Raw genomic sequence first — 26,544 nt, forward strand, 5'->3', positions numbered from 1 at the left:
ATGTATTAGGGCAGCAGTGTGGAGTAGTGGTTAGGGCTCTGGACTCTGGACCAGAGGGTTGTGGGTTCAATCCCCAGTGGGGGACACTGCTGTTGTACCCTTGAGCAAGGTACTTTACCTAGATTGCTCCAGTAAAAAAAAAAAAAAACAACTGTATATATGGGTAATTGTATGTAAAATAATGTGATATCTGTATAATGTGAAATAATGTATAATGTGATATCTTGTGACAATTGTAAGTCGCCCTGGATAAGGGCGTCTGCTAAGAAATTAATAATAATAATAATAATAATAATATGGGCAGAGTCTGAGGTGAACTGTGCTTTCTAAAAGCATTCATGAGCAGCGCCTTCCTGTTTTCACTGCTCGTCTCAGCTGAGGGAACTCCAGTATCGATGTGGAGGAGAGGGCAGTTCTGTAGGGTTTTACCTTCACAGAAGTAAGAAGGGAAAAGCTGAAGTAAGCAATGCTACAGGTTTAGTACTGAAGCAAAACAAGGGTCGGGCCAATGCATTGCAAAACCTTTAGCGACTGCAGCTCGAGGCTGGTCTGTTTCAGGTGATGCAGTAAATAGGGCTCGTATATATATGCGGGCAATTGCACTGTGCTCCGGTTTCAGGTGATGCAGTAAATAGGGCTCGTATATATATGCGGGCACTTGCACTGTGCTCCGGTTTCAGGTGATGCAGTAAATAGGGCTCGTATATATATGCGGACACTTGCACTGTGATCCGAGTCCGGCTCCTTTGTTCTCGGCTCAGTTGCATGTGCGTCCTGCGCTGGAGAGAGCCGCCCGCAGCAGCAGCAGCTGTAGGGTTACTGAGCGCTAGTCGGCCTGCCCGTCACTTTACTTCCTGTTTTCAATTGTCAGGAGGCGGAAGAAACGGAGAAAGAAGAAATACGAGTTGCGAGCGAAAAAAAAAAAAGCAATCGGAGAAAAAGTGACGCTATCAAGAGACATGGAGATCAAACTGACCTAAGGAAGCGAAGCGGCGTAGCAGTTGCGTGTCCAGCTGTCCGGTTAAAAGAATTATACAGCGGAGGAGAGCAGCGGAATTAAGCCGAGGAAACACGCACAGCCCGCTCAGAGAAACTCAAGTTTCAGGTCGACTCGGTTGAGGCTCCACACGAGGAAGCCAGAGCCATGGAGACGGTGCAAATGAGGAACAACCCGCGCAGGTACAACCATTGCAATGTTGTGAACACGTTATACCCAGACAGAGAGGCAGCGTTAAACTAACTGTACAGCGTGCGGTGCAGGAGGATTACACAAATACGAAGCTTAAAAGAGACGGGAGGTGCTGGCCGTGCAGCGACACAAACGAGGAAACTCCTCCTTCGGGGATTGCCACAATGAATCGTTTCTGTGAAATTATTATCGTTATTATGATATGATGGGACTGTCCGGGATTTTAATTTTAAATCTCCATCTAGACATAGTTACAGAAATCCCATTAATGTTTTATATATAATACGAACCGACCCTTACGTCTCCAGCACGTTAAGTTTAGCACAAACCAAATACGGAAATTAAGTCACACAGTGATATTTGTTATATTTTATTGGTAGGTAGAGATAACGCATGGCTTCTTCTGTTGCAGGCTGTATGTATGTGTGTATGTATGTATGTGTGTGTGTGTGTGTATTATATATATTTATCCCGCAGTTTTTCAGGACTGCCACCCTAACACACGCATGGATGCTCAGCTTGCATTTGTTCAGGTCTGTGAGCTCGACACTGTGTTGACAAACCGGAAACGTGTTGCTGCGCTTTGCTGACGCTGCCAGCACAGGGTACCCGAGTGTAACATTCTGCCTTGCTGCCTGCCCCTTCCGAAGAATGAGGGGTTTGCTGTCTTCCCGTGAGAGAGACAGTGGTGCTGCACACCGCGGAACAGTAATCGCTGCAGAATGAACCCAGGAGGAGGGATGATAGTTAGCGTGCAGGCAGCAGCTCTGTCCCCTTAGCATTTCGGTTTGTCCTATCCGGAGGGCAGCTCGCAGCTCAGTGTTACTGTCTGCTTCGCTCTGTCTGCGTGTCCTTGCTTGTTTGAATTCTTTAGCAGTGGGCTACAGGTATGTATAGCTGACAGCAAGCAGTTTTTAATTTTTGCCCCAGTACATTTTGAGCGTTGTTTCCTCAGACATGCATTGAAGTTAATGAAGAATAACTAAACACAAAACCCATCTTTCAAAGTATCTGATGAAGTGACTTTACTGGAATCAAAGTAACCTGCCCTTTACCCACATGTCTGTCATCAGACGTGGGCTCCCTGTATGGATCCCTTTAGTAATAGCTTTTGCATAGATTGAAATGCTCTGTGAGTTTTGTTTTTTTTCATGTATTACCCTGCATTGGCTTGCATTGTAATTTGTGGCTGCGTGTTCTTTTTACCAGTGGCCCCTGATTAAATCATTGCTGTATCTAATCTGTGGCAGTTAGCTGGAGGGTATGAAGGCAGTGAGAGAAGTCCTGCGATGATCGCTTGCTTATCTGCTTCTCACAGTGCTGTGTGGTCACACGTCTTGGGTCACTAACAGGGACTGGCCCCGTGTTATCAAGGGCTTGCAGTTCTCCACGTTGTGTGGGCAGGATAAACAAAGCGCTCCTAACACAATGACCCAGAGCTGCCAGGGACACTGCAGTGAGTGGCAGGGATCCCCTCAAGTCTTCTTAAACATTGGGGTGCTGCAAAAACCCTCTCATTGTGACAATCCTCTGTTTCACAGGCAACTAAAGAAGCTAAGTGAGGACAGCTTAACTAAACAGCCAGAAGAAGTCTTTGACGTTTTGGAAAAACTGGGAGAAGGGTAAGTTCTGTTTACAGTGCTGAATGAGATCTACTGTTCACCTGTTCTGTTTTAATCCAGGGCTCACTGTTCTGTATTGCTTTCCAACACTGTGCTCAAAAGGACCGGATTAGTGCCTGCTGTGTTAAATTATATATATATATATATATAGGAAATCAAGAGACCGACTGTGAGGGTATAAACTACACCCCATTGAAGTGACACACCTGTGCACTGTGAGGGTATAAACTACACCCCATTGAAGTGACACACCTGTGCACTGTGAGGGTATAAACTACACCCCATTGAAGTGACACACCTGTGCACTGTGAGGGTATAAACTACACCCCATTGAAGTGACACACCTGTGCACTGTGAGGGTATAAACTACACCCCATTGAAGTGACACACCTGTGCACTGTGAGGGTATAAACTACACCCCATTGAAGTGACACACCTGTGCACTGTGGGGGTATAAACTACACCCCATTGAAGTGACACACCTGTGCACTGTGAGGGTATAAACTACACCCCATTGAAGTGACACACCTGTGCACTGTGAGGGTATAAACTACACCCCATTGAAGTGACACACCTGTGCACTGTGAGGGTATAAACTACACCCCATTGAAGTGACACACCTGTGCACTGTGAGGGTATAAACTACACCCCATTGAAGTGACACACCTGTGCACTGTGAGGGTATAAACTACACCCCATTGAAGTGACACACCTGTGCACTGTGAGGGTATAAACTACACCCCATTGAAGTGACACACCTGTGCACTGTGAGGGTATAAACTACACCCCATTGAAGTGACACACCTGTGCACTGTGAGGGTATAAACTACACCCCATTGAACTCTTGCATTCCAATGTGAAGATATAGAGCCCATTTCAGTGCTGTTTGAGTTCACTCCCCTGAGAGAGGAGGCGCCGTGTCACAGATGTGTTCACAGTCTCTTCCTGTTACACAACACCATCTTAGTGAGCTGCAAAGTGAAACTGTCCTGCTCAGCGAATTGGCTCTTTCACTGTGGAAGCTTCATCCAGTTTAAACCCCTTTACACAGTGTAATCCAGAACAGGTTAAATATCCAGTTGAGAAAAAAAGAAGTGATGTGTGAAGTATAAAAAAGGGAAGTGATCATTGTTTTAGTTTGTGTGTTTGCGAGGTTCTCGTGGGTAAATAACTTGTGTAATGTCATCAATCACTTTTACAGAAAACCCTTTATATGCACTCAAGGGTTGATTTGATTGATACCCTGCAGCTGTCAGTTTTATAACACAGTTTACAGCAGAGGGGAATTGCCTTGGATTGCATTGGTCAGTTATCCATGGCTATCCTGGGAAAACTTCTACGAGTATGTGGCTTCAATCCCAGGGGATGGTTCCTTCATGAAAATGCTCTAAAAATCCACCAGAGGCTTATACTGCAGGTTGATCAAATCAACCCCATGGTATGTCTTATTACAAGACAGGGATGGAAATAAGACTCCTATTGCTTAGCACTTACATTCCACATTTTACTACTAGCCACAGTGTATAGGTAACAAGCTCATTATTAAACACAGTTCAACCCAGGATGGATCAGACTGCTATATAAACAGGCTCTGTCATTGATCTCTCTCTCTCTCTCTCTCACTCTTTCTCTCCCTCGCTCGCTCTCTCTCTCTCCCTCCCTCTCTCTCCCTTTCTCTCTCCCTTTCTCCCTCTCTCTCTTTCTGTCTCCCCCTCTCTTTCTCTCTCCCACTCCCCCTCTCTCCCCTCTCTCCCTCTCTCTCCCCCTCTCTCCCCCCTCCCTCTCTATCCCTCTCTCCCCCTCTCCCTCTCTATCCCTCCCTTTCCCTCTCTCTCTCTCCCCCTCTCCCTCTCTCTCTCTCGCTCTCTCCCTCTCTCTCTGTCCACACAGTATTTGTATTGGTGTTTTTTTTTCTTGTATCAGTGAATCGCCCCTGATCTGTATATCGATGGACTGTCTTATCTAATGTGCATTTCCTCTGTTTCTAGGTCCTATGGCTGCGTCTTTAAAGCGAATTACAAAGAAACGGGTGAGATTGTAGCAATCAAGCAGGTTCCCGTGGAGTCAGACCTGCAGGAAATCATTAAGGAAATCTCTATCATGCAGCAGTGTAACAGGTAAGCAGAGCCTCTGAAATCTCTATCATGCAGCAGTGTAACAGGTAAGCAGAGCCTCTGAAATCTCTATCGTGCAGCAGTGTAACAGGGAAGCAGAGCCTCTGAAATCTCTATCATGCAGCAGTGTAACAGGGAAGCAGAGCCTCTGAAATCTCTATCATGCAGCAGTGTAACAGGGAAGCAGAGCCTCTGAAATCTCTATCATGCAGCAGTGTAACAGGGAAGCAGAGCCTCTGAAATCTCTATCATGCAGCAGTGTAACAGGGAAGCAGAGCCTCTGAAATCTCTATCGTGCAGCAGTGTAACAGGGAAGCAGAGCCTCTGAAATCTCTATCATGCAGCAGTGTAACATGGAAGCAGAGCCTCTGAAATCTCTATCATTATTATTCTTGTTATTATCATCATTGTGAAGCAGTTCAGCATGTATGGGTTTCATTTGTGCTGCTGTTTTTAATATAATGAAGCTGTCACTCTTCTTGTCCATGTTGCAGTCCTCATGTGGTGCGGTACTATGGAAGCTATTTTAAGAACACAGATTTGTGGATAGTTATGGAGTACTGTGGAGCAGGGTCTGTGTCGGACATAATCCGGCTGAGAAATAAAACGGTGAGTTCCTTTCTCGTGCCTGTGCTTGTGGATTTGTTAACAGCTGTTGTAGTCTGGTATTGAGTGATTTGCAGTCAGTGATACTACCCTTTATACGTTTCCATTTGGATGCTCATTGGGTAGTTTTCATGGGGTTGTACTATGCATTTACCATCGATTTTGTCATGTTTTTAAATTTGCTTTATCATACCTCTCTGCTTTACAGTGCCTCCCTGTGCTTTACCATGCTTTCACTGTGTTGCATTCCACTTTGCTATGATTTCACTATGATAAAGTTTTATAAGGAAAGCTGAACATTAACATGACAAAGATATTCTTTCTCTCAAGTTAACCGAAGAGGAAATCGCCACAATATTACAGTCGACTCTCAAAGGACTCGAATACCTGCACTTCATGAGAAAAATCCACAGAGATATCAAAGCTGGGAATATCCTGCTGAACACAGAGGGACATGCTAAACTGGCAGATTTTGGTGTAGCAGGTCAGCTAACGGTAGGTACATCAAAGTGATCTTGTGACATGCAGATATATTCTAAGGTGCCTCTGCCCACATTGCTGTTTCAATTGTCAGTCGATTTGTTGGCTGGCACAAAACCTTTTTCCTGAGTGAAAACCTTCTTGTAAAAAGTGTGGCACGTCCGCGCTGTGCTGCGTCCTCTGAGTCGGTGACACACTGTCTTTGTTTCCTAGGATACCATGGCTAAACGCAACACTGTGATAGGCACTCCGTTTTGGATGGCCCCCGAAGTCATTCAGGAGATCGGGTACAATTGTGTAGCGGACATCTGGTCCCTGGGAATAACCACCATAGAGATGGCAGAAGGAAAGCCTCCCTACGCAGATATTCATCCAATGAGAGTAAGTTTATTCAGCAGAAAGAAAGAGTTGACGAGTTTTCAGGGTGGCGTTAATCACAAAGATGTTTCTTTAAACGCATGAAAAGGTTTTGTGGCTCTGTCACAGCCGCTGAGCCAGGTTTGTGCAAAACAGCCCGACCGCACCAGTGCTGGTTCTTAGTAGTTGTGAAACAGCCCGACCGCACCAGTGCTGGTTCTTAGTAGTTGTGAAACAGCCCGACCGCACCAGCGCTGGTTCTTAATAGTTGTGAAACAGCCCGACCGCACCAGTGCTGGTTCTTAATAGTTGTGAAACAGCCCGACCGCACCAGTGCTGGTTCTTAGTTGTTGTGAAACAGCCCGACCGCACCAGTGCTGGTTCTTGGTTGTTGTGAAACATCCCCACCGCACCAGTGCTGGTTCTTAGTTGTTGTGAAACAGCCCGACCGCACCAGTGCTGGTTCTTAGTAGTTGTGAAACAGCCCGACCGCACCAGTGCTGGTTCTTAGTAGTTGTGAAACAGCCCGACCGCACCAGTGCTGGTTCTTAGTAGTTGTGAAACAGCCCGACCGCACCAGCGCTGGTTCTTAGTAGTTGTGAAACAGCCCGACCGCACCAGCGCTGGTTCTTAGTAGTTGTGAAACAGCCCGACCGCACCAGTGCTGGTTCTTAGTAGTTGTGAAACAGCCTGACCGCACCAGTGCTGGTTCTTAGTAGTTGTGAAACAGCCCGACCGCACCAGCGTTGGTTCTTAGTAGTTGTGAAACAGCCCGACCGCACCAGCGCTGGTTCTTAGTAGTTGTGAAACAGCCCGACCGCACCAGTGCTGGTTCTTAGTTGTTGTGAAACAGCCCGACCGCACCAGTGCTGGTTCTTAATAGTTGTGAAACAGCCCGACCGCACCAGCGCTGGTTCTTAATAGTTGTGAAACAGCCCGACCGCACCAGTGCTGGTTCTTAGTTGTTGTGAAACAGCCCGACCGCACCAGTGCTGGTTCTTAGTAGTTGTGAAACAGCCCGACCGCACCAGTGCTGGTTCTTAGTAGTTGTGAAACAGCCCGACCGCACCAGCGCTGGTTCTTAGTAGTTGTGAAACAGCCCGACCGCACCAGTGCTGGTTCTTAGTAGTTGTGAAACAGCCCGACCGCACCAGCGCTGGTTCTTAGTAGTTGTGAAACAGCCCGACCGCACCAGCGCTGGTTCTTAGTAGTTGTGAAACAGCCCGACCGCACCAGCGCTGGTTCTTAGTAGTGATTTCTTTCGCTTCTCCTCCTAGTTGTCACTGGCTAGTCCCTCTCTGATCCAGTGCTTGATCCACATGCAGGGTTCAGCCTTGCTCAGAGGAGCTGCTTCAGAGACGTGGGGTTTTATTGTGCGGGACCCCCACACCCAGCCAGGCTGTTAGCAGGACTGGTTTGTGTCATGAAGAGAGGGGTGGGGTAGGCAGGATCGTTTTATCATTGTGTGTGTGTTTGCAGTTGTTCATGTTCAGTGCTTTGTTTTAACAGGCGATTTTCATGATTCCTACAAACCCTCCTCCTACGTTTAGGAATCCGGAAGCGTGGTCTGACAGCATGAATGATTTTGTGAAGCAGTGCCTTGTGAAGAACCCTGAAAACAGAGCAACAGCCACACAGCTGCTGCAGGTCAGACTGAGAACACAATACAATACAATACAATACAATACAATACAATAGAGCTGCTGCAGGTCAGACTGAGAACACAATACAATACAATACACTAGAGCTGCTGCAGGTCAGACTGAGAGCACAATACAATACAATACAATACAATACAATACACTAGAGCTGCTGCAGGTCAGACTGAGAATACAATACAATGCAATACTATACAATAGAGCTGCTGCAGGTCAGACTGATATACAAGACAATACAACACAGTACAGTCTGTGTTTATATAGCACTCTTCATTAACAGAGTAATTCATTAACAGATTATATAATGCATTCAAATCCAAGCTCAAGACAGCATTTCAAGAAGCTTCCACAGGCTTTGTTTCCAGTCACACCAATTTGCTTTGTGTTTCCTCCTAGCACCCCTTTATAAAGAGTGCCAAACCCATCTCGATTCTCCGAGATCTGATCAATGACTCCATAGAGATCAAAATCAAGCAGGACGCTCAGCTCCGGGAGCAGGACCAAGATGATGAAGAGAACTCTGTGAGTCCTGAAATTCTTACTGTATCCAGGAGAGTAGGGTGGCCGTGTTGGAAGACACTGGCTCTGTGAGTCCTGGAATTCTTACTGTATCCAGGAGAGTAGGGCGGCCGTGTTGGAAGACACTGGCTATGTTCACCGTCATCCTTTATTTTACACCGTTTGCAGTAGTTCAGGGAACTGTCGTCTTCAAAAGCTAGCTGTGTCCCGACTAACCTCCCAGACAGTGATGCAGTGGGAACCCAGCAAGGGCTGTGACTGAGTGCCTTCTATATCAGAGCAGTGCAGTCTACATTTCCAGGACCCCCGTGTAAACGAGGTACATCTCCCCTCGCAGGATGAAGAGGAGGTGGACTCGGGCACCATGGTGAGGGCGAGCTCGGGGAGCTCGGGGAAGTCGGACACCATGCGAGCGGCCGGCACGCTGAGCGAGGGCTCCAACACCATGATCCAGCACGACGGCACCATGGAGAGCCGCATGGGCACCATGGTGATCAACACTGAGGAGCAGGAGGAGGAGGAGGAGGAGGCTGGCACCATGAAGAGTACGTAGCAGTGCACGCTCGTTTCTTTATTTCTCTTCCTTTCTTTCTCTTTCATTTTTATATATTTAATCCGTGTGCCATTAAAATAGGACTCCGATTGGGGACGAACTGAACAGTTTAAACGTTGCCCGGGGTAAAGACTGAACGTGTGTGTGTTCCTCAATTCCTTCACCCCATCATTCAGTGTACTGCCTCTATTGCAAACCTTGAAGATATTGCAGTGTATCCACAAGGTGGCCTCAGAGCCACACCTAATTAAATGCTGCTGTTTCTCTGGGAGCCGTGACTCCAGCAGAGGGAGTAAGAGGTTGAGATTTCCTAGAGAGAATTTAACACTAGCAGGACCTGCGCACATCACATCACATCACAGCGCACTGATCCTACAGGCTATTGCATTAATAACAGGAACAGTGAGAGCTGGTTTAACACTAGCAGGACCTGCGCACATCACATCACATCACAGCGCACTGATCCTACAGGCTATTGCATTAATAACAGGAACAGTGAGAGCTGGTTTAACACTAGCAGGACCTGCGCACATCACATCACATCACAGCGCACTGATCCTACAGGCTATTGCATTAATAACAGGAACAGTGAGAGCTGGTTTAACACTAGCAGGACCTGCGCACATCACATCACATCACAGCGCACTGATCCTACAGGCTATTGCATTAATAACAGGAACAGTGAGAGCTGGTTTAACACTAGCAGAACCTGCGCACATCACATCACATCACAGCACACTGATCCTACAGGCTATTGCATTAATAACAGGAACAGTGAGAGCTGGTTTAACACTAGCAGAACCTGCGCACATCACATCACATCACAGCGCACTGATCCTACAGGCTATTGCATTAATAACAGGAACAGTGAGAGCTGGTTTAACACTAGCAGGACCTGCGCACATCACATCACATCACAGCGCACTGATCCTACAGGCTATTGCATTAATAACAGGAACAGTGAGAGCTGGTTTAACACTAGCAGAACCTGCGCACATCACATCACATCACAGCACACTGATCCTACAGGCTATTGCATTAATAACAGGAACAGTGAGAGCTGGTTTAACACTAGCAGAACCTGCGCACATCACATCACATCACAGCGCACTGATCCTACAGGCTATTGCATTAATAACAGGAACAGTGAGAGCTGGTTTAACACTAGCAGGACCTGCGCACATCACATCACATCACAGCGCACTGATCCTACAGGCTATTGCATTAATAACAGGAACAGTGAGAGCTGGTTTAACACTAGCAGGACCTGCGCACATCACATCACATCACAGCGCACTGATCCTACAGGCTATTGCATTAATAACAGGAACAGTGAGAGCTGGTTTAACACTAGCAGGACCTGCGCACATCACATCACATCACAGCGCACTGATCCTACAGGCTATTGCATTAATAACAGGAACAGTGAGAGCTGGTTTAACACTAGCAGGACCTGCGCACATCACATCACAGCGCACTGATTCAAACCAAGCTGCTTATCGGCTGTTGGCAATATCAAGAAAGAGTGCAAAGTACCGCGACAGAGATCTTAAGAAAGCATAAAACCTTTCTAAAACAAGCTTGTGTCTTTATTAAAGGGATTGTGCTTTTTGCATGCGTCAATCTGAATTGTTTTCATTGCTGCTGCTGTTTTGTTTTCTACAAAGTGTTCCTGTTTCCTTTAACGCAGGGAGAGACGAGACTATGCAGCCTGTGAAGCCCTCCTTCCTGGAGTACTTTGAGCAGAAGGAGAAGGAGATCCAAGCCAACAGCCACAGCAACAAAAGTGATCGAAGCAACAGCTCTTCAGAGGGCTGGAAAGTACCTCCGGAGGGAGACTTTGAAAATGTAAGTAACTTTATTATATCGAGTGAAACCACAACACTGCCCACTGAGGCCCTGGGACAAGACAGCTATAATACACTCATGAGTATTTCTACATTATAAAACCACATGCATATTTTATATTGAGAGCAGTCTCAATGAGGCCAGTACACACAAGGGGAGTGTACATTTTGCATTTTAAAATATTTCATTCAAATGGAATACTTTTTCAAACAGGAGGTGTGTATACACATACACCAGACTATTCAAATTTAAATGATACATTTCATTTATCATTTACAATTGACTTAGAATGCAAATAGTGCAGCACAGTCCCAATAGAGAATGATTATTCTTCAAATGTCTGTAGAGTGAAGATAAAAAGCTCCTTTAATGTATTTTCCAGACATGCTGGGTTTGAGTTTAGCATTCATCAGTCTTATCTGTGAAAGTGTGACGCTGGGAATGGAACAGAGCAGCGAGAGACTTCCTTTCACATGTTTGCTGGAGGATCCTTTCAGGGGGCATGTTCATGAACTTCAGCAATGCTCTACATTGCTTGAAAGAAACCTCATTGTTTCTTAGAAAATGCAGGGGACTCAAACTCAAAGAGTAAAATAATTTGATAACAAATAGCTGTTGCATGCAGTGAGAATGTGTAGGACCCAGTGTATTACTTTGAGTCTAGTACTGGCAGGCAGGACTGGATCCTGGGACCCGGGTGAAGAGAACTGGTGGACCTTCTTCTGCACATTAAAGGGCTGTGTCACGTTCAGATACTGCCCAGTTTAACACCTTTCGTTGCGCTAGCAAAATGTATGCTGTTGCTGCTTCAAGTGTTCGATCAGTGCAAGTCCCTACTGCGTTTCAAAGTAGTTCAGTAATGCCCACGGCTGTTGATTTGCATTTTTCTAGGAGGAATTAGCTGCCAAATGTGACATTAAGTGAGGTTGTGAGGCATCTAAACAGGCCTGCTGTGTTCAGTGCTGTTCTGTGTTGAAGGGCAGGTCATTTACAAGTTGGGATTCAGATTAATAATGCTGTAACGTAGAGAAAGCGCAGGTCGTTTACAAGTTGGCATTCAGCTGTATTTCTGTTGACGTTTTATTTTCCTTTGCTGAATCAACTAACTTCTGAGTATTTTGCAGAGCAATACATTTTTTTCAGAGTGTTAGAGGTTTCACATGTAGTTTGAATCAGCTGAGGTTTGTTTGCCTCTGTCATTGCCCCCAAAGTAACAGTAATCCTGCACACCATTGCATTTGTATTTGTGCTTTCCTATGACCTTTCTGTCTGACTTCTATCATGGATGCATTCATTGAGCGGATCTTCATGTCCGTATCATTTATAAAATACTAGTTTTGATCAATGCATGTTTCACATTATTGAATAATGGCACGCCTGTTAGGAATGAATAAGGATTTGTATTTGGTGTGCTTATCGTGGTCTTTGATCGAGATTCAGAGGAGCAGGGGCTGGAATGGACTGGCATACTTTATTTATCAGTCCAATTTTACAGGGCTGGGGTACCTGGGTATCAGTCCAGTTTTACAGGGCTGGGGTACCTGTGTATCAGTCCAATTTTACAGGGCTGGAGCACCTTGGTATCAGTCCAGTTTTACAGGGATGGGTTACCTGGGTATCAGTCCAGTTTTACAGGGCTGGAGTACCTGGGTATCAGTCCAGTTTTACAGGGCTGGAGTACCTGGGTATCAGTCCAGTTTTACAGGGCTGGAGTACCTGGGTATCAGTCCAGTTTTACAGGGCTGGGGTACCTGGTATTACTCCAGTTTTACAGAGCTGGAGTACCTGGGTATCAGTCCAGTTTTACAGAGCTGGAGTACCTGGGTATCAGTCCAGTTTTACAGGGCTGGGGTACCTGGGTATCAGTTCAGTTTTACAGGGCTGGGGTACCTGGGTATCAGTTCAGTCTTATAGACTGTATTGGATTGTTGCTGGGGATGACTGCACACTAATTTTGAATGATGTGAACAGTGCTTGTCATTGCAGGCTCAGTGATTATAATGAACTGCTTGTTGTGTGTAAGGACCACAGTGTCAGTGGAGCTGCTCCCCTGTTGAAAAGCCTATTACTCTGGTGCTTGTGATTATTATAAGGCATCTGTCACTGCGTGCCTGGAAACATTCACTGTGGCAATGGGATCGTTTGTCTCGTTCACCACAGAAGCTGCAGCAGCAGCCCTGGATTAATAAAAGAAAAACCGCCAACAGGGAATCGCTGGTGTACGAGAACAGTTTTAGTTGTGTGTAAATTTACAAGTTTCATTTGAGCAGCCGTGCATTATTCATATAGTGTGTGTTTATGATTTTACATAATTAGTTCTTCATGAAGTTACACTGAATATGAATTAAGGATATAACAATAAATATGGAAACCAAACCAACTGAGTGTTCAATTGTAAATCTAAAAAAACATTCTGTACAGGCAAGTGAGGCCGGTGTCTTCAGGGATGGGAATAAGACTCCCACTGCAGAGCCGTTTGATCCATTCCTGGTTTTACTATGAGTTTACTAAGACACACCTGAGCTTGTTACCCGTACACTGGGTCTAATCAAGCTTGTCTTATTGTCCTGTCGTCTTTGAGCCATGCGTTAGCAGCTTCAAACCCTGTCAGTGAATGTGTTGTGCTTGCAGATGAGAAGCTGGACCGTGGAGGACCTGCAGACCAGGCTGACCTCCCTCGACCCGATGATGGAGCAGGAAATCGAGGAGATCCGGCAGAGGTACCAGGCGAAGAGGCAGCCCATCCTCGACGCCATCGACGCCAAGAAACGCAGGCAGAAGAACTTCTGAGCTTTGTGTTTTGCTTTTGAAGGGGGGGGGAGGAATATGGACCATTCTTACTAGCGAGTTGTAAACAATATGCAAAGCAGTGACTCTGAACTCAATGGTTGCCTTTTGTTTAGTTTTTTGGGGGTTCTACATGTTTGTGCGTGCGTGTCTTTTTGTATTTTCTGCAAACATTTTTAAACTGCTGTTTCTTACTCCCAGGAGTAATCCCCATACATGTTTCTTTGTTCATGTGTGTTTCATCGATTCAGCTGCTGGTATAGCATGGTAATCCGTGGACACTCACAACAGAGCTGTGTATATTTCTGATAGGGTGTAGGTTTAGTGCACTGGGGTCTGTGCTTGTGTGTTCACAGTGAGACATTCAAACTGAGCCTGCCAACTTCGCATCTCCAGTTATTGGTATTATTTTTTAATGTGTTGCAATAGCACCATGCACGTTTGGGGATAGCCAGACACAATGCAAGAAAAGCACACGCTGGGAGATTGTGGCTTGATTAGCACTGAAGCCGTTTCACTTACTTTTCTGCTGTCCTGTCCAGCTTCAAAGGGGTTAAGCGCTCTTTCCTCGGCAGTCGGCACAGGTTTCGACCGGTAGTTTATAAATATATTCTTTATAGGATAATGCTGATCCGCTGGGAGGCTGCTGCAGAGAAATGGATCTCATTTGTGGATTCCCAGGTTTCTGAAGTGCTTCTGCCTCGGAGGGTTTTTGAAACGGACAGGGCAGTAATTGAATAAGCAACAAAGACTAATGTCGGTGTGGACTGCTGTCTTCTGCCATGCTTACTTGATTGCTAAAACTATCCAAGGGGTTGTTGGGATCACACAGAACAGTAGATCTGGGAACAAAGGACTACTTCTTATTTATTATTATTATTATTATTATTAAAGGTATCTGAACCTTTTCATATAAGGGATGATGGAGTCAGACCTTGAGCTGGTCTTTGTATCGTGCTGTTTGTATGTGTTGGTTTTTCACCACACACAGGCTCGTTTTCATGAGCTGTAAGTTATTAGGTATTATGGGTTTGTATTTACAGATTACACATTGAGTCTGTCTTTCTCCACTGTCCACTCCATCCTGAATTCTGGACTATGCAACCCGTGTCAAACTGCCTTACACAGCCTTCATTAGGTGTTTCGTGGTGCAGAAGTTTCTGTTTCAGTTGCCTTGACTTCTGTAATTTGTACTCTTTTTATATATCGGGATTCCTCTTTGTTTTTTCTTTCTGTGATTCAGCTCAGGGTACTGCTTCAGGGTTTTTTATTTTCTATCCAGTTCGAAAGTAGAAACATGTCTTTTTTACATGGCACCTGCTGTGGCTCTGCATGTGACTCTGTTTACTGCTCTGTGATTTGCTGAAACGTGAAGCTAAACTTGCACAATTGTTTGGATCCCTAGCACTGCCAGTCTGCTGTTTGGTCTTGCTAGGAACCCCTAACCGTCTCAGAAAGTGAAATGTTCTTAATTCGCTCTGATAATTACATCTGTTGACTTGCAAAGCAAACTGAAAAGTGAACCCCTTGCAGTGTTACTGGCATACATTAAGGTGTGCAAGAAGTGCTAGCTGCAAATATTCTGCTTCTTCATCATAGTTGTATGTATATAAAATACAGTGTCCTGAGATTGTATGTGTGTGTGAGCTAGAACTAGGGTCCGGTGCCTTTTCAGAGTGACGATTAAACAGCAGTTCAGTCTGAAACATTATACAATCTAATTTAGTATTTCCCCCAAATCTTTGATAAAACATTGAATTCAACGTTTACGTGAGTGCATTTCGTGAAAACTTCGACACGTGAGAATAAAATAGGGTACAGGTAGAATTGCGACTGAAATACATGTTTTTGTTATTCGCTTGATTGTTAATCTTATTTATGGATAAACCTTGTTAATAATAATTACAGATATACCTGAAAGAAGCAATGGAATCATGCACGGCTGGTTAGAAAATCGATGCTGACTTTTTTATTTTTTTTATTTTTTTCCAAGGTTAAGGAAAATCTCAAAGCGGTCCATAATGTTTGCTGTGTCCTTGCTGCTGTCTTAAGTTACTGGCGTATGGTTTCATTATTCTTTTATTAGCTGAAGTGGCTGGGTGCATGCATTTTTAATGCAAACGCATCTGAAAGCAAACCTCTCCCTGGAGATCCTGCCTGTTTCAGTCTCCCTCAGCTCAGGCTTTGTTGCAGCAGTAGAGTGCGTGTGCACGTGTGCAGTGATGAGGCTTTTGCTTGTCTGGATCTGGTGGTAATAGATACTTCCTAGCCGGTGTGTTTAACTGCAGCTGGCCAGGGCTCTCTTTGGGATTGGCTATCAAAGGCAGGAGCAGTGTTTGTATTTGTCTCTGTTAATCAAGTGGACTGTCTGACCCCTTTAATAAATATTATTGCAGTGTGTGTGTGGGGGGGGGGGGGTGTGACACGGAGGAAGTCTCTCTTCTACACCGTTACCTCTTCATTCCCTGTATCGTACCTTCAGGAAAAAACACCAGCAGCAGAAAAGCACTGAAGATGTTCAGAAAAAAAAACATCAATACACTTGTTCTGCTCAAGATACTTTTATTTTTAATTTTACAGGTTGTTTTAATTGTAACTGCTGTATTTGTCATCGAAATGTATATACTTACAGTGTTTAAAATGATGTGTATTTTCTTCTCAAATTATCAATTTTGCATTCTTGCTCGTGGATTGTGTGTTTTTTTTTAAGAATGTATTTTCCTACGGCACTGAATAATAAAATAATAAAAATACACCTGGTGTCATAGTAGAATCTTTGTAGAATCCTTTTATACCACTGGTGTGTCTCTGTCTCTCTGTCTTCTCTCTCTCTCTCTGTCTCCTCTCTCACTCTGTCTCTCTCTGTCTCTGTCTCCTCTGTCTCCTCTCCTCTCTGTCTCCTCTCTCTCTGTCTCCTCTCTCTCTGATCACCTGATCAATTATTAGAAATGCAGTCTGTAAGAAACATTTCACAGAAGTAGGACTCGGCACGTACGTGCACGCGGTGGCTTCCGTTACTAAATAAATTGCATTTGGAAGGGCTTTTCATCATGCTTCCTCTCAAATCAAGCTTGGACTCCCATTGCTTCCTTTACTGTGGAAGCAAACCCTTCCATTAGCTAATCCGAATGATCCTCAAACGAGTTGTCCAATTCTCACTCACTCGTGGGAATTCTGTGAGCACTATGTGAAGAGAGACGGGTTCAGCTGTATGTATTCACTTCTAATCGCTGCTTTAGGGCTCTGCACTGAGCCATCTCAATGTAACCACAGGAGCCATCGCAGGGACTCCAACGCTTCAATCTGGACCGGCTCTGCAAACTTTAAGCAGTGCTTTTGCTGCTCGTTCTGCAAAGCGTTATGATCACTCACACCCTATACATACAGAACACTGTATCTGTGGATCTTACTACAGATTTCACACGATAATAAAGGGCGCCGGTCAGTCAATTATTCAGTGTGGTTTAACTGATGCAGGTGTGTGCGTTCAGTGCTGTAGAGATTCAATGTGGTTTAACTGATGCAGGTGTGTGTGTTCAGTGCTGTAGAGATTCAGTGTGGTTTAACTGATGCAGGTGTGTGCGTTCAGTGCTGTAGAGATTCAGTGTGGTTTAACTGATGCAGGTGAGTGTGTTCAGTGCTGTAGAGATTCAATGTGGTTTAACTGATGCAGGTGTGTGTGTTCAGTGCTGTAGAGATTCAGTGTGGTTTAACTGATGCAGGTGTGTGCGTTCAGTGCTGTAGAGATTCAATGTGGTTTAACTGATGCAGGTGTGTGTGTTCAGTGCTGTAGAGATTCAATGTGGTTTAACTGATGCAGGTGTGTGCGTTCAGTGCTGTAGAGATTCAATGTGGTTTAACTGATGCAGGTGTGTGCGTTCAGTGCTGTAGAGATTCAGTGTGGTTTAACTGATGCAGGTGAGTGTGTTCAGTGCTGTAGAGATTCAATGTGGTTTAACTGATGCAGGTGTGTGCGTTCAGTGCTGTAGAGATTCAATGTGGTTTAACTGATGCAGGTGAGTGTGTTCAGTGCTGTAGAGATTCAGTGTGGTTTAACTGATGCAGGTGTATGTGTTCAGTGCTGTAGAGATTCAATGTGGTTTAACTGATGCAGGTGTGTGTGTGTTCAGTGCTGTAGAGATTCAATGTGGTTTAACTGATGCAGGTGTGTGTGTTCAGTGCTGTAGAGATTCAATGTGGTTTAACTGATGCAGGTGTGTGTGTTCAGTGCTGTAGAGATTCAATGTGGTTTAACTGATGCAGGTGTGTGTGTTCAGTGCTGTAGAGATTCAATGTGGTTTAACTGATGCAGGTGTGTGCGTTCAGTGCTGTAGAGATTCAATGTGGTTTAACTGATGCAGGTGTGTGTGTTCAGTGCTGTAGAGATTCAATGTGGTTTAACTGATGCAGGTGTGTGTGTTCAGTGCTGTAGAGATTCAATTGGTTTAACTGATGCAGATGTGTGTGTTCAGTGCTGTAGAGATTCAATGTGTTTTAACTGATGCAGGTGTGTGTGTTCAGTGCTGTAGCGATTCAATGTGGTTTAACTGATGCAGGTGTGTGTGTTCAGTGCTGTAGAGATTCAATGTGGTTTAAATGATGCAGGTGTGTGTGTTCAGTGCTGTAGAGATTCAGTGTGGTTTAACTGATGCAGGTGTGTGTGTTCAGTGCTGTAGAGATTCAATGTGGTTTAACTGATGCAGATGTGTGTGTTCAGTGCTGTAGAGATTCAGTGTGGTTTAACTGATGCAGGTGAGTGTGTTCAGTGCTGTAGAGATTCAATGTGTTTTAACTGATGCAGGTGTGTGTGTTCAGTGCTGTAGAGATTCAGTGTGGTTTAACTGATGCAGGTGTGTGCGTTCAGTGCTGTAGAGATTCAATGTGGTTTAACTGATGCAGGTGTGTGTGTTCAGTGCTGTAGAGATTCAGTGTGGTTTAACTGATGCAGGTGTGTGCGTTCAGTGCTGTAGAGATTCAATGTGGTTTAACTGATGCAGGTGTGTGTGTTCAGTGCTGTAGAGATTCAATGTGTTTTAACTGATGCAGGTGTGTGTGTTCAGTGCTGTAGAGATTCAATGTGTTTTAACTGATGCAGGTGTGTGTGTTCAGTGCTGTAGCGATTCAATGTGGTTTAACTGATACAGGTGTGTGTGTGTTCAGTGCTGTAGAGATTCAATGTGGTTTAACTGATGCAGGTGTGTGCGTTCAGTGCTGTAGAGATTCAATGTGGTTTAACTGATGCAGGTGTGTGTGTTCAGTGCTGTAGAGATTCAATGTGGTTTAACTGATGCAGGTGAGTGTGTTCAGTGCTGTAGAGATTCAATGTGGTTTAACTGATGCAGGTGTGTGTGTTCAGTGCTGTAGAGATTCAATGTGGTTTAACTGATGCAGGTGTGTGTGTTCAGTGCTGTAGAGATTCAATGTGGTTTAACTGATGCAGGTGAGTGTGTTCAGTGCTGTAGAGATTCAATGTGTTTTAACTGATGCAGGTGTGTGTGTTCAGTGCTGTAGAGATTCAGTGTGGTTTAACTGATGCAGGTGTGTGCGTTCAGTGCTGTAGAGATTCAATGTGGTTTAACTGATGCAGGTGTGTGTGTTCAGTGCTGTAGAGATTCAATGTGTTTTAACTGATGCAGGTGTGTGTGTTCAGTGCTGTAGAGATTCAATGTGGTTTAACTGATGCAGGTGAGTGTGTTCAGTGCTGTAGAGATTCAATGTGGTTTAACTGATGCAGGTGTGTGTGTTCAGTGCTGTAGAGATTCAATGTGGTTTAACTGATGCAGGTGTGTGTGTTTAGTGCTCCAGAGCAGCAGCTTTGCCGGCAGTGGATTACAGAAGTATGTGCCAGTAGCTATAGCGTGTGTGTAAAAGCCCTTAAATATTTCAAACAAAATGCAAAATCTGTCCTTCTCAGCAGAACGAAGTGTTAAGCAGCATAAGAGCGGTTAGGATTCAGCGATTTGTAATGTTAGTCAACTTCAGTACACTGCAGATACCTTACTAAGTACTCTTCTAAAACTGTCAAAAGCACGCTGCCTAAAAACTGTCAAAAGCACGCTGCCTAAAAACTGTCAAAAGCACGCTGCCTAGCAGTGAGCGAGTGGAGTCGAGTTCAAGATGAATAAAGACCATTCATGAACGGAGCTACAAAGCTGAGCCGCTGCTGCTGCTGCCGCTAGGGGAGGGGGGAGGCAGCCTCTCCCCTGCTCCTCCCCCAGTCGCCCCCCTCCTCCTCCAGTCCCTGGCTCTCCATCTCCATCTCCTCCGCCTCGGACTCGTCCTCCCCTGGCTCCAGCGGCTTCCTGTGTCCGTTCCTCACGGAGGCCTCCAGGGCCTTCTGCTTGCGGTAGAAGTGGGAGAACTTGTTGAAGATGATGGTGATGGGCAGCGCCACCACCAGGATGCCCCCCAGGATACAGCCCGAGGCGGCCAGCTTGCCAGCGACGGTGACTGGCACCACGTCTCCATAGCCTACCGTGGTCATGCTCACCGTGCCCCACCACCAGCATGCCGGGATGGTGTCCAGACCCACCTCCTCTTCATACTCCGCAGTGTATGCCATGCCGGAGAACACCGACACCCCCACTGCCAGGTACAGCAGCAAGCTCCCCACCTCCCGATAGCTGTGCTGTAACAAAACAACACCACCATCATCAGTATACTGACACACACACACACACCGAGTGACCTGAACTGATGACACAGTGCCAAAGCAAAGTACATGTACATTTTATGGCACAAGTGTTAATCCTTCGTTTCCCTAAACACTGTTTAATTTACTGTATAGATTTATAAGGTTTGGCTTTCAATCTAGTTCAAGACACAAATGAAACAAGTTGAGAATCACTTCCTCTCCAGGTCCACATCACATAATGGAATAATGTTTTCACGCAGCGGGTGAGCCGGCTGGCTGGTTAGCTCTGTAGGTAGAGCACAGGACTCTGATTCCCAGGTTAGTGGGTTCAAACCTGTGTTAGGAGCATGTGTTTTCCTTTCATTTTCAAAGACTTTGCCCTTTTTGAGAGACTCAGTTTTACAAAATGGGACAAGGTCTCAGTGGTCTTAAAAAATAATAATCTAAAGAGGTTGCTGCATGATCTTAAATGCAGTGGTGCAGTGTGATACGTGCTGAGGTCCTGTCTTGTGTTTAACCTCGTTCCTGCAGATTACTGTGCACAGATCCCATTCCAGCTGCAGCATTCATAGAGGAGGATGGGCTGCTTGTCTGCTGCCGTGGCTTATGAAAACATGACAAATACACCAGCTGCTTCCTCGGGCTGTCTGACAGCCTGAAACCCAGGTAAGACCTTTCAGCTGCACCATCGGGCTGTGATAGTTTATTATCTCACATAAGCACAGTCATCACACCTCCAACTTGTTGTCTCTCCTGATCCTCAGAGACACATCCAGCGATGGCCTTGGCCTGTGCTCACTTCACAGGCTGGGATGCAGTGCACATATTTAATAGCACACAAGCGGAGGTCAGCGTCTCTTAAAAACATTATTGACTCACAGACTATGTCAAGTTCAAGTAAATGTCAAATGATGGATTACTCTGCCTGATTGCCGTGCAAACGATTGTCAATGAAGGAAAAATAATTGAACACATGGAGTATTGTATGCACTTCAAAATACAGGTAGATTAATACCTGCCGCTAGGCTTGGATTTTATTGTAACAGGTTCTAAAGGATACTGGTCTGTGTTCCTACCCTGTTCTAAATCAATTAAACCTCCTTCCAGTCCCTGAAGTAGTTCATTGTATCCTTTTACCTGTTATAGCTGGAGTGGAAGGAGTGATTGGACACTCCTGCTCTAAACTACTCAATAATGAGCAGGATCTCATATCACGAGTCTCAATGAATCTAGTCCTGTGAGCCTAATGTGTGTTTAACCACATTGAAGTCATTTATGTAAGCTTGGATCTCACTGATAACATAATAATCTGATCTATAACCATGCTGTGCCCATTTCTATGGACAGGTTATCAATAAATGACGGAGAGTTGAGTACTTGTTCCGGAAAGAGTTGTTTTTATCAATTATGGATTGGTTTGCTACGCAGACGTAGGCTGGGAGAAGATAATGATTGTCTACTAGACTAAAAAAAGTTTCTTCTTGACTGAAAAATCAATGTAACTTTAGGACTAGTGAGATCTAATAATAGTCAGAAAGCCTCATACCAGGAGTATCTTGCATGCATCTATTCTGTATACAGCAGGTAGTTTTTTTGTAATTTATTTTCATCTTCTAATGCATTTTTAAGTGCAATGAGACAATGTAACAGCCGCTACCTTATTGCCAATGATTCCACTTTGAGTGGGTGCATGTAATATGATTAAGCCAACAGACCGTAGGGGCATTGAAAGGTTTAATACATACTCCAGCAAAGTTTTTACAGAGAGGCTAAAAAAAAAAGAAACACCAAGAACAGTCAACAACCTCGCTCACATTACCTTTAATGTAGCTCCCAGCGACCTCAGTCCAGTGGAGTGCCTCGCCAGCTTTAACACCCTGAATATTCTCATGAGCCGCAACACCTGGACCAGTTTCCCCAGGTTTCCCAGTTTCCCAGACTCGCTCCCCACAGCCAGGTCAAAGAGCAAGGTGAAGTAGATAGGAAGCACGGACACAAGGTCAATCAGGTTCAGCGGATTCAAAAAGAACTTCTTCCTGTTTGGTGCCAGGATCATGCGGGCCAAGACCTCAAAGCTGAACCAGCAGATGCAGAAGTACTCGAGGATCTGAAGAGTGCGGTCATCCAGCGCGGTCCCGTCCTCGTCAAACACCTGGTACTCGGGGAGGCTGTTGATGCACATGGTGGCTATAGAGGTGAGCACCACGCTGATGGAGATGAAGCTAAACAGCTTGCTGGGGATGGAATAGCCAGGGTTCTCCAAAGTCAACCAGAGGCGCTTGCGGACAGTTCCGCAGCGCATGTCCCGGAACAGCAGGATGTCCTTAGTCAGGTCTGAGATCTCGTCGACGGAGGTGTCTATGCTGCTCACGTCGCTCTCCTCGTCCCAGCTCTTGTCCCGGTTCTCCAGCTTGCGGTCCTGGTAGCGGTAGCTGCAGCAGCTGTCCAGGAAGAACTCGTTGATCCCCCAGTACTCGATCTCCTGGCAGAAGGAGAAGATGCACAGGTCCTCCACGATGTGAAGCTTCCCGGTCTGGTAGAAGTGGAGCACGTAGGGAAAGAGGCCGGGGTTCCGGTCGAAGTAGAACTCCTTCTCCGTCACGTCGTAGTCATCGCAGATCTGCAGGATGGACTCCTCCGAGTCGCAGGACAGCAGCCGGCCCAGCCTGGTGTCTGGGAACTTCTTGAGGGTGCTGGAACAGAGGCTCCTCTTCAAGCCTCCCACGTTGATGTTGAGGAGGTGATCCTCGGAGTTAAGGTCCCACACGGGGAGGGTTTCATTGACCATGGTCACCACATCCAGTGGAGGAGCTCAGTCAGCCTGCAATCGAACAGGACACATCAACAAGACAGGCCACAATCAAGGAACTGATCTGCAGAATGCAAATGATACATGTTGTTACTGCCTTTAACTGTGTAAATGAATTCGCTTTCAGATGGAATTTAACACGTGACAGGACCTCATGAGTCAGTATTTTTTTTTTTTTTTTTTTTTTTGATGGCAATTGAATTTGTAATAAATGCACAGTTAAATTTGCTTGCAACACCTGCGTAATGCACCGTTTAGAGCTAGCAGTACATAGAGATGTCCTGCCATAGACAGGCGGCCATTCCAGGGTAGTTTTAACTGAGCATTAAAAAGAGAATCCAATGAATTAACAATACGTGTCACATTCTGAAAGCTGTATTATTATTATTATTATTATTATTATTATTATTATTATTATTAAAGACGTCTTTATTTCCATTTCATTTTTTTTAAATAAACCATTTCGTAGATATTAATAAACCCCCCTTTCGGTTTTACTTTTCTATAAGTATTTGTTTAAAAGCCGGTTTTCACCCACTTCCCAGCACTCCGGCAGAAATTCTCCTGCTCGAGGAGGAAAAGTTTCTCAATAATTTAGCAGAGCGAGGGCTCGGAGTCCCGAGTCACTGATCTGGAAAATAACTACACACAAAAAGACATGACACCAGTTGCATGCTAAAAATACTACCGTTAAGAATGCAGCAACAACATAACAACATGCCATCAACGAAAGGTCAGTATATGGATAATATAGACTACGCTTTGTTTTGTAATTTCTTCTTAAAAGCCACAAGAGATTATTAACCAGTGCAAAATACTACTACTACTACTACTACTACTACTACTAATAATAATAATAATAATAATAATAATAATAATAATAATAATAATAATAATAATAATAATAGTAACAATTACAATTCTGTGTAGACAGCCGCGCCTGTTGATTCCATGCAGCAGTGTAGCTGCGGTATTAGACTGAGCTCTTGAAAAGGGTTCAAGCGTGCCATGCTACACTATTATCATGTACCTGGTTTCACGGCGCTTCAGTAGTAGTTGAATTTATTTTACACCCTGCAGCTCCGTATTCCATTCTTCAGTCAGGCTGGACGCGTAATTGTTAATATGCTGCTCATTCAAAGATGTTATTCTGTATCACAGGGTGAGTATCATTACCCACCTGATGGTGCTTCAAAAGGCGCATCCTTTCTCCCCACGTCTATCCCATCTGAAGCTCGGAGGTCTGCCCTGTCAGTGCCAGTGATGATGAATTTAATAAGACTCTTATAAGAATGCGTGGAGTGCGAATTTAATAAAAGTAAGTGGTGAAAAAAAAATAAAGGTTTCGAATTTTTTTTTTTTTTTTTTTTTTTTTTTGTAGCACTTCAGTTGATTGCTAAGGACTTTCCTTCCAGTTTTGGTGAAAGTATCCTCCAGAAATGATTACGCGCACATCTCTCTCCTTTCATTATACGCTCACTCTGCAATTAATAATAATAATTCTCAGAGTAGCACACTGGATTTACACTGTTACGCATTAGGGACGGTCGCAATTTTCCATTACTCTCAGTTAGGGGCCGTGTCGAATTTACTTTTTTTTTGCGCCGAGCTGTTTGTCGAAATTTATTTATGAAAGGAAATGCTGTTTATGAAGTTTACCTTTAATGTATCACTGAATTATCTCTTTCACGTGAGCTAAACATATATTGCATATTCCTTAAAGCCCTGCAGTGCCAGTATGAATGCGGAGGATCTCTGTGACTAATGTCTGAATTATCAAGTTACTGGGTTCAAAAATGTTGTATTTCTGCTGCAGTTTATTAAGTTTGTAACAGTCTGTAAATCTGCTGAAGTAACCGATAGTGTAGTAATAATTGGAATGTCAATATTGTAGCCTAGGTCTCTTGGAGATATATTCTGAAAAGATTGTGTGAAGAATGTCAGTACCAAGTTTCATTGTAATTAAAGGAGCAGCTCTCAAGATTAAGATATAAACATTAAACAATATATACAATGTAATAATATATAGATGGACTTACATTGACAGCATGCTGAATGCTGTAAGTTCTTAAAGATCCCCACACCGAGACTGATCACAGTACAGGATGGCTCTGAAGATATAACCAAACAGATCAGTGTGGAATAGAGGCTGGGGCATACGAGGATGCACTGTGCATCCCTGGATCACCGAACATTGCAGGAAATGAGTGGGCTGTGTGAGTCTGGAGTGGAATGGGTTTGAAGTCATGATGTAAAGACCGCGGGTTTGAAAGGGTTAGCACAGAGAGCTGCAGCATGGCATGTTCACTCCCGACTTCTTCCCAGATGAGAGAGGAGGTCAGCCATGTGTAATGAAAGCCCTGACGTGGAGGAGGCTCTCGCGGATACACAGCGGGGCAGGGCGGTGCGGGGCGGTGCGGGGCGGTGGGGGGGGGTACGTATTCTCCAAGTCTCTGCAATGGAGTTCAAACAGTGGCACACACAAACACACACACACACACACACACAGACACACACAAACACACAGACACACACACACACACACACATGGATAAAGAGTTTTCTGTGAGATGAGGCTAGGATAAGCAAGACAGAAATCATCCCCCCCTGAGACAGACCCCACAATCTTATCTCTCAACCCTGTTGGAAATGCACCGGCTGTCTGAAATGAGTTCCGTGCCTTAACAAAAGAAAGCTGTGAAATATTGCCAAGGCCCTCACGAGAATGACGCTGGAGCTCTTTCTCAGACATGCCTCCACACAGGCCCGTTACGAAGGAGCTTTATATAACAGGCTCGTGATGAGGATACTGTGGTGTCCCGTCAGCATCTTCCTTCTTTCTTATTCTGTTTTGGTTCCATTGAGAAAAAGATATTCTGATGTGCTGATGTGTACTGAAGAACGGATGGTTCTATTAACGTTGAGTCAACTTTCTTTTTGTCAGCTTGACGGTTTCTTGTAGTTGCTTTCTAATTCAATCAAGATTTGTATTTTTAAATTGAAAAGTGTTATATGCGTGTACAAACAGATCAATGAATCAACGAGCAATAAATAAACGGATGCAGAAATGAATTCCAAATTCCTCTTTCTGTCTTCAATCATTTTCAGTTCCTGCTCTAGTTCCTTCTTCTTTTTGATCTTCTTCATAATTCATAAAATGTTCAGTACCCGTTTCAATAAGCCCCACCTGCCTGAAGTCAGAGTGAAATAAATCATTCATCTTTGTTTTTTCTTTTGCGCAGAAAATTGTGTGATCATAAACCTGTCAGAACTGAAGTTCTCAAACTCCAACTTTGTCTTGACTGTGGGATATTGCTTCTAGTCTTCCTGGGGTCTCTTATCTTCCCCAGTCATCCCAGTGAGGCTTG

General features: G+C 44.7%; 2 protein-coding genes across 3 annotated transcripts; one reads left to right on the forward strand and one right to left on the reverse strand.

Moving 5' to 3' along the window:
• The first annotated feature begins 662 nt into the window (after window positions 1-662).
• Window positions 663-16,506, forward strand: LOC117423476 (serine/threonine-protein kinase 4-like). 2 transcript variants are annotated; one of them, XM_058990657.1, is made up of 11 exons: window positions 663-1,179; window positions 2,731-2,811; window positions 4,800-4,928; window positions 5,420-5,534; window positions 5,862-6,026; window positions 6,225-6,392; window positions 7,878-8,015; window positions 8,423-8,548; window positions 8,883-9,090; window positions 10,789-10,946; window positions 13,578-16,506. In XM_058990657.1, the coding sequence occupies exons 1-11, from the start codon at window positions 1,145-1,147 to the stop codon at window positions 13,734-13,736; spliced, it is 1,482 nt and encodes a 493-aa protein (XP_058846640.1). In that variant the 5' UTR covers window positions 663-1,144; the 3' UTR covers window positions 13,737-16,506. The 2 variants fall into 2 exon arrangements, with proteins under 2 accessions (XP_058846640.1, XP_058846643.1); XM_058990660.1 differs by lacking the exons at window positions 663-1,179; window positions 2,731-2,811; window positions 4,800-4,928 and adding an exon at window positions 4,948-4,972.
• Window positions 16,507-18,208: 1,702 nt separating this feature from the next.
• On the reverse strand, window positions 18,209-24,638 carry LOC131698551 (potassium voltage-gated channel subfamily S member 1-like). Its single transcript, XM_058990661.1, has 3 exons — window positions 24,207-24,638; window positions 22,187-23,188; window positions 18,209-20,361 (listed from the first exon to the last, which is right to left on the reverse strand). Exons 2-3 carry the CDS (start codon window positions 23,153-23,155, stop codon window positions 19,909-19,911), a joined length of 1,422 nt encoding a protein of 473 aa, XP_058846644.1. The 5' UTR covers window positions 23,156-23,188; window positions 24,207-24,638; the 3' UTR covers window positions 18,209-19,908.
• Window positions 24,639-26,544: the final 1,906 nt, after the last annotated feature.

This window comes from Acipenser ruthenus, chromosome 18 (assembly GCF_902713425.1).
Source record: "Acipenser ruthenus chromosome 18, fAciRut3.2 maternal haplotype, whole genome shotgun sequence".
NCBI classification, from domain to species: domain Eukaryota; kingdom Metazoa; phylum Chordata; class Actinopteri; order Acipenseriformes; family Acipenseridae; genus Acipenser; species Acipenser ruthenus.

Excerpts from the sequence above, each read along its gene's own strand:
- LOC117423476 (XM_058990657.1), top strand. The coding sequence starts at position 1,145 with ATGGAGACGGTGCAAATGAGGAACAACCCGCGCAG. Across the intron at positions 2,812-4,799 it reads TTGGAAAAACTGGGAGAAGG|GTCCTATGGCTGCGTCTTTA; the intron begins GTAAGTTCTGTT and ends CTCTGTTTCTAG. Across the intron at positions 4,929-5,419 it reads ATCATGCAGCAGTGTAACAG|TCCTCATGTGGTGCGGTACT; the intron begins GTAAGCAGAGCC and ends TCCATGTTGCAG.
- LOC131698551 (XM_058990661.1), bottom strand. The coding sequence starts at position 23,155 with ATGGTCAATGAAACCCTCCCCGTGTGGGACCTTAACTCCGAGGATCAC. Across the intron at positions 20,362-22,186 it reads CGCTGGGAGCTACATTAAAG|CACAGCTATCGGGAGGTGGG; the intron begins GTAATGTGAGCG and ends GTTTTGTTACAG.